This window comes from Aspergillus ambiguus, assembly GCF_047715705.1.
Source record: "Aspergillus ambiguus strain CBS 117.58 unplaced genomic scaffold BDV59scaffold_19, whole genome shotgun sequence".
Classification (NCBI taxonomy): domain Eukaryota; kingdom Fungi; phylum Ascomycota; class Eurotiomycetes; order Eurotiales; family Aspergillaceae; genus Aspergillus; species Aspergillus ambiguus.
The window spans coordinates 58,913-71,745 of NW_027395532.1; the positions used below are offsets into that span (position 1 = coordinate 58,913).

The window sequence follows — 12,833 nt, forward strand, 5'->3', positions numbered from 1 at the left end:
GTGGTGGTGACGACCGACGCGGCAGGAAAAGTTGGTGAGCCGCAGCGGAGAAACCTCGCCGAAGCTCTCGACCATCTCTCTCTCTCTCTTCACCATCCATCTTCTCCTCTGCACAACCCTCCCCTTCTCGTCGCGTTTCGTCTGCGCAATTGTCCCGGTCAACAGGCTCTCCCTATTACTTACACTCTATTTTCCTTCGTCCAATCCCCCCCGTCGCATCCAACATGACCGGTCGAGGCGGTGGAGCTGCTCGCAAGACCCTGCTTGCGCCGATTCACTTCATCTTCAAGCTCCTCCAACAACGGTCGACCGTTTCAATCTGGCTTTATGAACAGTTGGCTTTCCGGATAGAGGGAAAGATTCGGGTATGTTCGCTCTCTGGGAGCGCGATCGCCTCTCTGGCTAACCGTGTTTAGGGATTCGATGAGTTCATGAACCTGGTTGTCGACGACGCGGTTGAGGTTCGCATGGCGACGAAGACCGAGGAGGAGAAGCGGAGGCCTCTGGGTATGCGACCAGCGATCTCTCTCTGACCCGTCCGCTTCGCGATACTGACAACAGAACAGGTCAGATCTTGCTCAAGGGTGACAATGTCTCCCTCATCCAGGCAGTGCAGTGATCGTCCTACGAGATGGAAAAAGTCCTTTTGTTACTCTTCCCTACACGCTTTCGCCTTGTTACGATATTACCAATCTTCTTTTAATCAGAGCTGTTTACGGTCGTACGGTTGTCACGGGGGAATAGCCACACACTAGACACACGGTTTGCGCAGGATAAGAATAGCTCAATCAACGTTGACGGATAAGACATCGATCGTCGCCGACAATTACAACGTCTACTGGCCAGTCGTGGGTTGTAACAGGTACTTCTTCGGCCGCGGAAAGCATCTGTTCTCGGAGCGAGAGGGCCACTGCCGGGGGTTTAGCCGGGGGTTTCTTTTGCATTTCTTCGTTTGTTACATGTTGGAAAGGACGGCGGTGTCTTACCGAGTAGGGGCATTTTTGGCGTCGTTGTCGTGCTTTGCGCTGCGTCTTTCGAGTACCTGGTTAGAAAATGATCATAGTATCCTTTACCATGGCCGAGTCTCCGGAAGCCTTCGTCGAACGCCATGCCCGGCATGACGATCAAGTCCAGCCCGTAGACTCCCATGTTGGAAGGATCATCCTCTCGAGTAGAAACTCCTGTCCCTCCGAGGCAGTTCCTCCTGGTAGCCACCTGGGCCTCGCTGAGTGACGGGATCCCCCACTTGTCTGGGACGAGCGAGGTAAACTCCTCCATCGACTCCAGTGCCAACATGTCCATGATGGAGATCTTCTGCGTGGCTTGTGGTGACTCCACATTGTGGATATAAGGCACAAAGACCTCCTTCCCCTGGGACAACGCATCTTGGACAATGGCCGTGGTCGACAGTTCTCCTGATGGCATGGAGAGATAGACCCCAATTCGTTTGGCGTGTTGATACTCGGTCAAGGCGAACAGCTTGTTCGTCGCCGTTTTGGCTCTTGGGAGTCAGTTGAGGCTGTAGACGGGAGAAGACGGCGGATACCGACATTGACTCACGATGGACTCGGAGGGGATGCTCTGCAGGACATTTCGCATCCTCCGGCGCAGGTCCTTCTTCGCCGTCTGCAGTCCGGCCATCATGGTGGAGGGTGTACTCGTACTCCGTCTAGATGAGTCCGTTGGGTGGGAGAGTCAGTGTCTGAGTATGTATTTTCTGTCCGCGGGGGAAAGATCGACCGCGCTTGGCGCCTGATGCGGCAGGATCGACGCGCTTTCCCTTCATTTCATTTGTATGGGCAATGACTTCCACATTCCAACCAGCCATGCCTCCAAGGGTCGCTCGCATTGCTGCCATTGCGCGTCGGCGCCCTGGTCAGATGGCTCTCCTTCGCTTTCTGCCACGCTTCTTCTCCTGTCGTCCTTCGTGAAGTCTCCCCCTCCACAGCCTCCCATCATGCTGCATGCGGGATACTTCCTCCTCGGTCTGATAGCCACAACGGTTTCTGCCGCCAGCAATGTCGCTGATCTGGTCGGCACCTGGTCGACCAAGTCTCGCAGTGTCATCACCGGACCGGTATGTCGGGGTCCGTTTGTTTACCTGGGGGTGAAGAGACTCATGTGTTGTTCTATTTCTAGGGCTTCTATGATCCGATCAATGACCAGCTGCTGGAGCCGAACCTGACAGGCATCTCATATTCTTTTACCTCCACGGGTCACTATGAAGAGGCCTACTACCGTGCTCTCTCCAATCGTTCGTTTTCCCCATGTGCGCCTGGAAGACCGGCTGTCTGACTTGTACGATTGATTCCAGCGACGAACCCCGAATGTCCCAGAGGAATCATGCAGTGGCAGCATGGTACCTATACCGTTGATCAGGATGGGACACTCCTCCTAAGACCGATTGAGGTGGACGGGCGTCAACTCCTGTCCGACCCATGCTCCTATGACAAAGGAGTCTACACACGTTACAACCAGACAGAGAAGTTCAATGTACGTGCCCCAGTATCACTGACAACCTCGGAAGCATACGAACTGATCCCGTCGTAGTCGTTTACGGTATCCGTGGACCCATACCATAACGTCCGACGCCTGGACCTCCAGAGATTCGATGACTCCATCATGCATCCCATGTACCTGGTCTACCAGCCGCCTGAAATGCTCCCAACCGACGCCTTGAACCTTGCGTCTCACCGTGATAGTAAGAAGAAACGTCATGTCGCACGGGGGGAGACGCTTCGGTGGTTCAGGCAGGAGGATCTCCTCAACCCCAATCGATGGCTTTGGCTTGGCCTCTTCATGACGGCTGTGGGTGGATTCACCTTCATTTACTCATGAAACCCTGAACACGTCGGAATCTGGATTTCAGGACGTTTTGCATGAAAATGGCGACTACCACAAGCATATAATTGGAGGGCCTCGCGACAGCTGTGATTCTTGCAGCGACCTGGTCAGTCTCGATTCATCCGAGTTGCGATTCTAAAGCTGGCAAATACGGGACCGGAGATGGATCATCTAATACCTGGACTTGAATGTACGATTCCAACCAGAGCCCCAACGACTCTGTTGCATATGTATCCTTTTTCTTATATGCGGGTTGCAATCCAACCTACAACTAATAATAGCCAGACATCTTCTGTACGATCCATTCCACCAAGTGCTTAGGCTAGGCTTTGTAGAGTCAACATTAATATACAATCGTACATAATACTACTAATATACACCGATCAGCACACCACTCAAGCCGCTGCGACGGCTTCTTTGGCAATCTTCGCGACCTCCGCGCGCTCCGCTGGCTTGCCATCCAGGGCACCACCCGGTGCAAAGAGCGCCTTGAGCAACGACCCGATCTCGACTTTCTTGCCAGACTCCTTCATCTTGGAGATTTCTTCGGTGACGATCTGCTGGACGTCATCCAGACTCATAGTCTCTACCTGGCCAGCGTATTCCTCCAGGATCGTCACCTGCTCGTCTTCCTTCTCCTTCAGATCGGGTCGCTCTGCCTCGGCGAACTGCTTCGCCGCCTCTTTCGCCCCCGCGGCGCGTTTGCGGATCAGTGACAGGAGCTGTAAATCTGTCTGGATGGGAGATGCGGTCTTCTGCGAGTTGTTGGTTTCCGAGATCAGGGCGCGAAGGACGTTCAACCTGGATTGCTCCGGCGCATTAGAGCGGGGACTCTTCACGGCAACGAGACTCACCTACCGGGCGGTATCCTTCGCCCTCATGGCGACCTTAAGATCGGTCCTGATTTTGGCCATGAGCGGCGGTGTCGAAGAGCTAGTCGAGTTCCACCGCACCGAGCGGAGGGACAGCTGCGCGGAGAGTCGCATGGGGCGGAACATGTTGTTGGGTTTAGAAACAAGAGGCCTATGCCGAATTGACAGCTAAAGAGGAGTAAAAAGAACGCAATGGGCGGAATCGGGGCTGGAGATGGAGCTGGAGCAGGGAAAACACCCAAAGGCGGAGAGTCACGATCTGCCGGCCCGTGCACAATTTTGTTTCCCTGTCTTGAGCTTCTTCTTCTCCTCCACCGTCTGCTTCTTCCCTACACGCCCTCCCCGAGGCCTTCTCCCTTTCTGTCCCCCCTTCTCCCTCTTCTTCCACGGCCTCTTTCTCCTTCGCCTCACTGAATACATCGTCTTTCCCCCCGGTTCAGCCCCTGCGCTGACTAGTCCGCTCGCTCCCATCCCGGAGCGCGACCATCAGCTTCAACGCCCATCATGTCCTATCCCAACCTTCCTCCCACCCTTACGCCGCAGAGACCGTTACCCGGGGCTTTTTTCCAGACGCCAGGTCCTAACAATGCTTCGAACCCGCCAGTGTTTGCTCCGAAGCCGACCACGCCTGTCGCGGCACCAGCACAACAAGCGTCCCCGGCTTCGCTCCCGAAGCTTCCTCCGGCTGCCTCGAAGTCCCAAAGTCAGACATTGAATACGGAAGAGCGAGCGGCGCGGACAGTGAATGACACACTGACCCAGGAAGCTCGGTATCCCGACCTCGACAACTACCTGTCTCGTACGTTCATCGGCCGTGAATTACCCTTCCAATGCGGCCTGCTAACCGGCTTTTCCAGAGGGCTTTTCGTCCGACTACGACATCCCCGTCTCGCCATCATGGGCTCCCTTCCAGAAGGTGAAGATGTACAATATTCCCGACCAGATCTTTGACCAGTACAACCGAGCGCAGGTCTCCACGAGTATGGGTCTGTTCGCAGAGCTCAACCACGCGTGGGTTGCGATAGACAATGCGCTCTATATCTGGGATTACACACACCCCAACCCTCAGCTGGTAGGGTTTGAGGATCAACCAAACAGCATCAATGCGGTCAAATTGGCAAAGCCGCGGCCGGGCGTCTTCTTGCCTTCGATTACCCATCTGCTTGTCGTATCTACCACGGCTGAGATTATCTTACTGGGAATGGGCTGTGAAACGACAACCGGCGGTGCGCGACAGGTTTCACTGTTCCAAACGGGAATGTCAGCTTCCATACGGGGCTTGGATGTCCATGTCCTCGCTTCCTCGGACGCGACCGGTCGTATCTTTTTCGGTAGCACCGCCGACAACGACGTCTACGAACTCACGTACCAGCAGGAGGAGCGCTGGTTCCAAGGTCGATGCGCCAAGGTGAACCACACAAGCTCGCGGTTTTCGGCTTTCACCCCCTCGTTGAGCTTCACCCACAAGCCCTTCGAGAACGTCGAGCAGATGGAGATCGACGATACAAGAAGGCTCATCTATACGCTTTCTTCTTCATCCACGATTCGTGTGTTCCATATGAAGCCGGATGGCACGATTGCTCTGGCCATCACAAAGCATGCAATGGATATCTATGCCAACATCGGACATATCATTGCCTCGAATGAGAGTCTCAACCCGAAGGTCCCTATCGTCTCCATCAGCCCGATACCTGCGGCCGAGGCATCCAGATATCACTTGATGGCAACCACCGCGACCGGATACCGCATTTACCTGAGCGCTACTGGTTCGTACAGCTGGTCTGCGACCTCGAACGGTCAGAATGCCCCGACGAGCATGCAGGCTCACCATGTCAAAACTCCTCCCTTCGATAATGCTCCTCCGAGTCCGGTAGGTGCCGCGTTCCCTGGTCAGCCTCGTTTCCAAGGAACCCTCGCATCGAAGGTCCCTATTCACACTCTGGATCCCACGAGGTTCACCGTTCGCTACCCCCCGGGCTATTTCTTTTGCTTCACATGCAAGGATCCTAGCCGCAAAACGGACGCCCTGTTCGTTTCCTCCCCGGACTCTGGTCGTGTCGCTCGTTCCTCCCAGGAGAATATCGTTCCCGGACAGGCTCCTGAGACAGGTATCTGGCTTTCCCTGGGTAGCCGAGCCGAAGACGTTGGCCTCTGTTCCCCATCCACCGCTGCTTCCACAACTCCTGGAGGGTTTGGAAATGAGCTTGCGATCCAGTTTGACAACCCGGCTGCTGAAGTCGCCATCCTGACAAACACTGGCATTCACGTTATCCGCCGTCGTCGCCTGGTGGATATGTTTGCGGCTCTAGTCCGCGGGGGTGGTAGCGGCGAGGAGGGGTTGGAAGGCGAAGTCAAGAATTTTATCCGGTCATATGGACGGAGTGAGACCCTTGCGACGGCCCTGGCCGTGGCATGTGGTCAGGGTGTGGAAATCTCTTCGGATTCCCGTCTTACGCAAATCAATGACCTGGATGTGTTGGAGTTTGCTCGCAAGGTCTTCATCGACCATGGTGGTCGTCCCACGATCAATGAAAATGCGGTCGCGGACAACTCGACCCCTGCCATCGACACGGTCGTACCATCGCCGCGACATGCCGGTATTGCTCTTTATATCTCCAGGCTGCTCCGCTCAATCTGGAAGAAAGAAATCGCGAAGGTGTCGAGCTCGCCGAACGGCGCGCAAACCATTTCGGCTTCTGTTCCCTCAGTGAAGCTGCAAACAATTCAGCGGGATTTGTCTGCTCTTCAGGACTTCTTCAAGGTTAACAAGAGCTTCATCGAAGGTCTGAGTGGCCCGGAAGCGCTGGCGCGTGTGTCCACCAAGCAGGAAGAAACCGCTCTGCAGGCAGAACACCGAGCGCTGCACTCCCTTGTTCAGCTCGTATCTCACACCATCGAGGGGATTTCGTTTGTGCTGGTGCTTTTTGACGAGCGGGTTGATGAGATTGTCGCGCCTTTGCCCGATGAGTCCAAGCAGCGCTTCCTGAAGCTGACGTTCGAGGAGCTTTTCAGCACAAGTAAAGGCCACGACATCGCGAAGGAACTTGTGAAGGGGATCGTGAACCGAAACATTGCCAAGGGCTCCAACGTGGAGACTGTGGCCGATGCCCTGAGACGACGATGCGGTAGTTTCTGCAGCGCCGAAGACGTCGTGATTTTCAAGGCGCAGGAGCTGCTCAAAAGGGCTACAGAAGCTGGCTCGAACTCGGAGCTTGGCCGCAATCTCCTCAATGAGAGTCTTCATCTGTTCCAGCAGGTTTCCGAGAATCTCCCCATGGACTACCTCGTTTCCGCAGTGGAAAGCTACATTGCCAACCAATTTTTCGCTGGTAAGTCGCAGGGCCATTCTCGGTAAAGCTGCAGTTCTCTAATCCTTCCCAGGTGCCATCCAGCTTTCCCTCAATGTTGCCGCTCGGTCGGACAAGGCCAACATGGCGCTCTCGTGGATCGTGGACGGACGGCCAGATGGCGTAAGTCACATAAACGGCACCTTTGACATGGCGCTAACAATTCCCGTAAAGGACTCTCGCCGGGACTATTTTTACTTCAGGAAGCAGTGCTATGACCTCATTTTCAGGGTCGTCATCGCAGTGGACAACCTGGCCGCTCACGACCCTGGTGTCGTCGATGGGCAGCTGACTCTTGTAGCCAAACGCAAGAACGAAGCTTATGGCGTGATCGCTGATTCCATTGATGAGGTCTTCCTGACCAGCTTGTACGACTGGTACCTGGAGCAGGGTTGGAGCGACCGGCTCCTGCAGACAAACTCCGCGTTTGTGGTCACTTACCTGGAACGCAAGTCCGCGGACGACCTTTCCCACGCGGACCTGCTGTGGAAGTACTACGCCCAGTCGCAACAGTTTTTCAAGGCAGCCAACGTCCAGTACAACCTTGCGCAGAGTGCCTTCACTCTTCCCCTCAGTCGCAGAATCGAATATCTAGGCCGCGCAAGAGCCAACGCCTCGACCTTTACTCCCGATGTGGGCCGTCAGCCTCGGCAACGGTTACTGCAGGAGATCTCCGCCCTGATCGATATTGCCAACATTCAGGACGATCTCTTGCAGCGTCTGAAAGACGATAAGCGCATTGTCCCGGAGCGGAGAGCGCAGGTCCTCGGTGACGTTGATGGGCCGATCAAGGACGTTAGCACGGTAAGCGCCCCGACTGTCTTGCCCGTGGGAGAATGCTCATGACTTTTTTAGCTGTTCAACGAGTACGCCGATCCGGCTAGTTATTACGATATCTGCCTTCAGATCTTCTACCTGGCAGACCATCGGAATCCTGCAGATATTAAGTCGACGTGGCAGCATCTCTTGCAGGATTTGCATGATGAGACCGTCCAGAAGGGCGAGCCCCTCCCATATGAGGCTGTGATTGACAAGGTGAGGAGTCTGGGTAGCCGGTTGCGGCTGTCTGAGACAATCTTCCCGATCCCCGTCCTTCTGCCTATGCTCGAGCGGTATTCGTTGGAGCACCAGCGTGGCGTAGGACCGGCGACCTGGGTGGTGGACCTGTTCCTCGACCTGGGCATTGCGCACGAGACGATCTACACCATCCTCGAGTCGATGTATTATACCGATGAGGCGCCCTTCCATGGCTCGAACCGGAAATACATCGCAAAGGACTTGCTTTATCTGATCGAGCATTGGTTCCACGATACCATCCGGCTGGGTGGAACCGTGTTCGGCAGCGACGTGGTTGCGGAACGCATCTCCGAGACACTTCTTCTCCTGCTTCAGCAAGGAGGCAGCATCACGCCAGAACAGACGCAGCTCGCCAATGAACTGCGGACGCGGATCGAGGATGTGCTGCGGTAACGTGGTTGCCGCGCAATCCCCTTTTGCTTTGACCTTTAGATCTCCTATCTCGATTTTTCTTTCACTGCACTAGCCTTTTGGGGCGGATCCCTGGAGTTCTGCTGACTACATTGACTTTTTCCCGCTTTCTCTGTTTGCCCTTGGGGTTTGAGGTTTTGGCTACTGCACTCGGGGTAGGTAGTCTACCATGCGATGGAAAATATGGAGCGGAATGTATGTTAAACAAAAGACATGTCAACCGACTACCGGAGATGTAATAATTCAAGACGAGTTACTCGAGCAGTATATGAGTTCGACAGATACGACAAATATGGCATCTTAGCGCAATATATAACAGATATATCCTATCAGACCATGTCACCGGTACTCCGTGTTTGACTTTGGATGTATATTTTCGTATCCGAAGTGGGGTACACTGCCAAAGACGGACTATATTCAACTTTCGTATAATGAATAAGTCCCATACCATACCCAAATATCGCAAATACAGGAAAATTGATTGAGGGCTAGCTAGCCCTAAGTTGGTGGAACAGTCGTCTTTATCATTTCTTGATCATCCCCAAACCCCCTCGATATAGCACGTTGAATATGTTTGACCGGAGCATTGCTTGGAACAAAGGATTGGCCCTGGAAGGTGAACTAATTATATACCTGGCAAAGGCGTGTTGGTCATACAAGGAGCCGAGTCTTTGTACGAAATATGGCGTCACCAGAGAGGCCCATGTTGGCGGGTGCATGGACTATGCCTATAAGTAGTCTGAATGACACCTCTGCAATGCCATCGTTTCTGCCAACACAAACACACAAAGGTAACTGACTGTGGATATCAGCTACAAAATGAAAGTCTCTCCAACCCTACTCCTCCCCGTCTTCTTCGGCAGTCTGGGGGCCTCTGCAATGGGCCCTCAGTCATGGGGCCCTAAGCAGCTCAACGTCAAGGGCCGAATGTGCGGAGGTCAGTCTCCAGTACCCAAAGGGCTATGGATGGATGTAGTACTCTGGGCTGCTCATACACACAACAGGAACGAACCGCTACGACGTCAACCTCCAGAGCAGGACCTTCTTTATGGCCCAGTGGGGCGAGTTTGCTGGGGATAAAAAGCCCACAGACACCGACAGTAAGGGATACCCATTGCTTGCTTCGCAACTCGTGGAACATTCGTAGACTTACTCATCATACTCCCACGGTCAGACCAGCAGTTCCCTACGGAATACGTGCGCAACCCGCCGGTGACTTTTTCTGCCTGCAACGGCCTCACGACACCCCTGCGTCAATTCCCTATAATGCCGGACGGAACGTACTTCCAGGGCCACAATGAAGTAGACGCAGGGACGGACCGCATTGTCTATACGTATGCTCGCATTAACCAGTTTGGTCTGGCGGAAGACTTCACATACTGTGGCATCGTCACGCATCTTGGTGGTCCGGACGACGGATTTGTTGAGTGTCCTGAAATCTAGACATGGGGGAACGTTTCTCTGGTTGTTACCCCTTCTCATTACTCCAGAAATTAGACGACAGTCGAATATTCCTACAGCCTTGTAATACTATGTTAATGAGACGCCTACAAGTTCAGCTGCCTGTATCATGCAGCAGAGACAGGGACCAGAATAAACGAGGTCACTTAGTGGTTAACATAGACGTTGATACTGGTACGTACGTCAGTAGATCGCTGAAGGAATGGTAGGAACCCATGGGACGATCCACGAGATGCTACTGCGGCAGGAGGTGTTCTGAACAAGTGTCACCTGTTCGCTGTGAAGATGCCAGTGGCGAGCAATTACACCGCCCGGTAGGATCCACCTATTGGAGGTTCCGTTACCTGATGTAGTGAGGAATGAGGAAATGGAGCCAAATGACTTCTCCATCAGCAACTGGAATGGGATTACTCCCGCTTGGTCTTTCCAAGGATCTGACCACGGAGCCGCCAAAACATGTCTAGCGCCATGAAAGCCCCTACACTGGATTAGACCGTATTCTGACAGACAGATGAGGTTGGCCTACCGAGAGCGACGTATGGGGCGTACAAAGAGGTCAAAGCCTGTTTTTGGCTCGTGGAGCGGTCATCCCAGCTCCAAACTTCGGCCAAACAAGCGAGGGAGGTGACAAACGATTGGACACCGAAAACGAGGAGATGGACAGGAACGAGTGGATGGTCTAGGTTGGTTAGTGAACGCATATCAGACGGGATTGGTATGCTGGATTCGTACCTTTCCACAACGCCCTGATAGCCCACGCGCTCAGGGGGGCGTGATAGACCAGCTCCATGGCGATAAACACGGAGAACCAAGCAGGGGCAACATGTTCAAAAAATTTATCTTGATAATTGGCGATGTAATATTGGCGAAGGGAGAGCGAGAGATCGGTGACGAGAAAGGAGGGCAGGAGAGGGACGGTATCAACGACTAATAGGTAGAGAGTTAGATGGAGGTGGGTATGGGGGGAAGACGGTCCCTACGGAAGATGATGGGGAGGTGGATGACGAAGAAGAGGAAGTAGCAGAGGTCGCGTCTGCGCGCGAGGAGGGAAGCCATGGTGGAGGCGAGAGGAGGGAGTATCACGATGGTGATGGTGATGATGGTGAAGGTGGAGGAAGTCAGAAGTCAGGTGACCGCCAGGTACCAAAACAACAGAAAAAGCAACCAACTCGTCACCGTTGGAACAGACAGTTCAGTTCGCCCTTAGACCCGATGGGCTGGGAACCCTCTCGACGATTCTGATACGCAGCATGTTTGCTTTTTCCAACGCACGCGTCTCCGATTCCCTAAACATAGCTTAAGCTTAGCTGCGTGGATCGCGTCGGCTGAGAGTCGGTAAGTTCATGTTAGTCTACATGGTGCTCCAGTGGACTCACTGTGGGAGGGGAAGCTAATCGTTCTCTTTGCTTTTTCGACTCGGACGGTCCTTGCATATTTTGATCTTATCATCTTCGCCGTCCATATCAATCTGTACCACTTCCGGGAGGGGCCAGTTTCACCACCAAGGTTCTTTGGCTTCAGGGAGTCTCTTCCGGCTGGGCCTCAAGCACGATGACCTGAACGACAAACAGCTCATGCGTAACTCATTCTGGCCACAGCCGATATAGGAGGTCCTCACCGCAACTCCTCCTTCCTCCCCCTTGACCTTGTCGCTCTGGAGGCGGGCGGGTCCGGAGTCCAATGGAGACCCGAACGACTCCGCCGGCTTCTCATGACAGCCCTGGAGGGGCGCTGATCATTGCTCTGTCTCCTTCTCAAGCCAGGAATCTCCTGATGTTTTGACTCATTCCGATGGAGCACTGCAAGGATGACCGACCGGGCAGATGGAGATGCCGCCGCCTGCATCTGATTTGCACCCGATCCCTCAGTGAGGGGCACTAACAAAGCACAAGACAGGGAAAAAGTACATAGATCAGAGGTCAAAAATACACCTCACAGCCCAAACAACCCGATACGAGAAGTACCTTCCACGTCGGTGGCCCATCGCATGGCGTGTTTCCTTCGCTATCTCTCAATTTGGACCGACTAGTTCCCGTCCAGATCCATTTGCTCCAAATAGTAGGTGCAGGCTTTAGCGCCAGCCACCAGAAGCCGCAAGAATCCATCACAGAGTACAGAACCCGATGCACTAGTCAAGGGGCTAAAGTCATCTGTCTCCAGTATCCGGATAACACCACCCATGGTACCTCTCTGGATAGGCCCTCCTTCCCCGGAAGCTGGTTCCAAGGTTTGACCGCCGTTGATGGACCGAATAGCCTTCAGGACTAGCCACTGCTCCTGTCAGCTGGCGTCAACCTTACGGATCCCTACAGTGTGGAAATGATTTCGTAATAATTAACTCCGAGTGAGAAAAGACAACTTCCCTCGCAGGGTGGGGAGAGGACGGCTGGAGGGCTTTTCTGACCGACTCGGAGCCATCGATCCCTCTGATTTCACTATCACGTAGGTGAAGATGGTGGACAATGGCACAATTAGGCAATATGCCGGATGCACGGATGATTTGGATAATCAGACTCAATTACAATTCGGCTTTTCCAGACTCTGCCACCCTGGAGCTTTTCAATGGAGGCTGCATGGTGATTATCAGTTCCCAGGTTGCCCAGGGAATTCCGAACTGGTTCCAAGAAGATTAAGATAAAACAAAAAAAGAAAAAGAAAAAATAAGGGAAAAAGCAAAAATCAGAATCTTTCGCTGGAGGCTTCGATCAGCCTTCCAAACAGTCTTGGGAACATTCCACGACAGAAGGAATGATAGTCCTCTGGGGCCGATAGTCATCAGTTTTTGCGACTAATGTACCTCCTGTGGAGAACCTTGAATGAC

General features: G+C 53.7%; 7 protein-coding genes across 7 annotated transcripts; 4 read left to right on the plus strand and 3 right to left on the minus strand.

Moving 5' to 3' along the window:
• Positions 1-2: 2 nt before the first annotated feature.
• On the plus strand, positions 3-999 carry BDV59DRAFT_179860 (small nuclear ribonucleoprotein E). Its single transcript, XM_073689967.1, has 3 exons — positions 3-365; positions 417-507; positions 567-999. Exons 1-3 carry the CDS (start codon positions 225-227, stop codon positions 617-619), a joined length of 285 nt encoding a protein of 94 aa, XP_073547172.1. The 5' UTR covers positions 3-224; the 3' UTR covers positions 620-999.
• On the minus strand, positions 789-1,644 carry BDV59DRAFT_202553 (5-formyltetrahydrofolate cyclo-ligase; the record flags this gene model as incomplete). The annotated part of the gene is made up of 3 exons (XM_073694064.1): positions 789-910; positions 987-1,501; positions 1,547-1,644. The coding sequence occupies 3 exons, from the start codon at positions 1,642-1,644 to the stop codon at positions 789-791; spliced, it is 735 nt and encodes a 244-aa protein (XP_073547173.1).
• A 169-nt stretch (positions 1,645-1,813) lies between these two features.
• On the plus strand, positions 1,814-3,128 carry BDV59DRAFT_179863 (protein rot1). The gene is made up of 4 exons (XM_073689968.1): positions 1,814-2,077; positions 2,140-2,254; positions 2,315-2,493; positions 2,551-3,128. The coding sequence occupies exons 1-4, from the start codon at positions 1,958-1,960 to the stop codon at positions 2,836-2,838; spliced, it is 702 nt and encodes a 233-aa protein (XP_073547174.1). The 5' UTR covers positions 1,814-1,957; the 3' UTR covers positions 2,839-3,128.
• A 74-nt stretch (positions 3,129-3,202) lies between these two features.
• Positions 3,203-3,946, minus strand: BDV59DRAFT_40946 (uncharacterized protein). The gene is made up of 2 exons (XM_073696340.1): positions 3,703-3,946; positions 3,203-3,645 (listed from the first exon to the last, which is right to left on the minus strand). Exons 1-2 carry the CDS (start codon positions 3,840-3,842, stop codon positions 3,240-3,242), a joined length of 546 nt encoding a protein of 181 aa, XP_073547175.1. The 5' UTR covers positions 3,843-3,946; the 3' UTR covers positions 3,203-3,239.
• Positions 3,947-4,032: 86 nt separating this feature from the next.
• On the plus strand, positions 4,033-8,873 carry BDV59DRAFT_179871 (putative non-repetitive nucleoporin). The gene is made up of 5 exons (XM_073689969.1): positions 4,033-4,515; positions 4,574-7,045; positions 7,098-7,186; positions 7,238-7,867; positions 7,919-8,873. The coding sequence occupies exons 1-5, from the start codon at positions 4,221-4,223 to the stop codon at positions 8,531-8,533; spliced, it is 4,101 nt and encodes a 1,366-aa protein (XP_073547176.1). The 5' UTR covers positions 4,033-4,220; the 3' UTR covers positions 8,534-8,873.
• A 497-nt stretch (positions 8,874-9,370) lies between these two features.
• BDV59DRAFT_202557 (uncharacterized protein) lies at positions 9,371-9,994 on the plus strand (the record flags this gene model as incomplete). Its single annotated transcript, XM_073694065.1, has 3 exons — positions 9,371-9,488; positions 9,556-9,651; positions 9,726-9,994. 3 exons carry the CDS (start codon positions 9,371-9,373, stop codon positions 9,992-9,994), a joined length of 483 nt encoding a protein of 160 aa, XP_073547177.1.
• A 232-nt stretch (positions 9,995-10,226) lies between these two features.
• BDV59DRAFT_41085 (EXPERA domain-containing protein) lies at positions 10,227-11,321 on the minus strand. The gene is made up of 4 exons (XM_073696341.1): positions 10,993-11,321; positions 10,745-10,939; positions 10,539-10,691; positions 10,227-10,490 (listed from the first exon to the last, which is right to left on the minus strand). Exons 1-4 carry the CDS (start codon positions 11,066-11,068, stop codon positions 10,420-10,422), a joined length of 495 nt encoding a protein of 164 aa, XP_073547178.1. The 5' UTR covers positions 11,069-11,321; the 3' UTR covers positions 10,227-10,419.
• Positions 11,322-12,833: the final 1,512 nt, after the last annotated feature.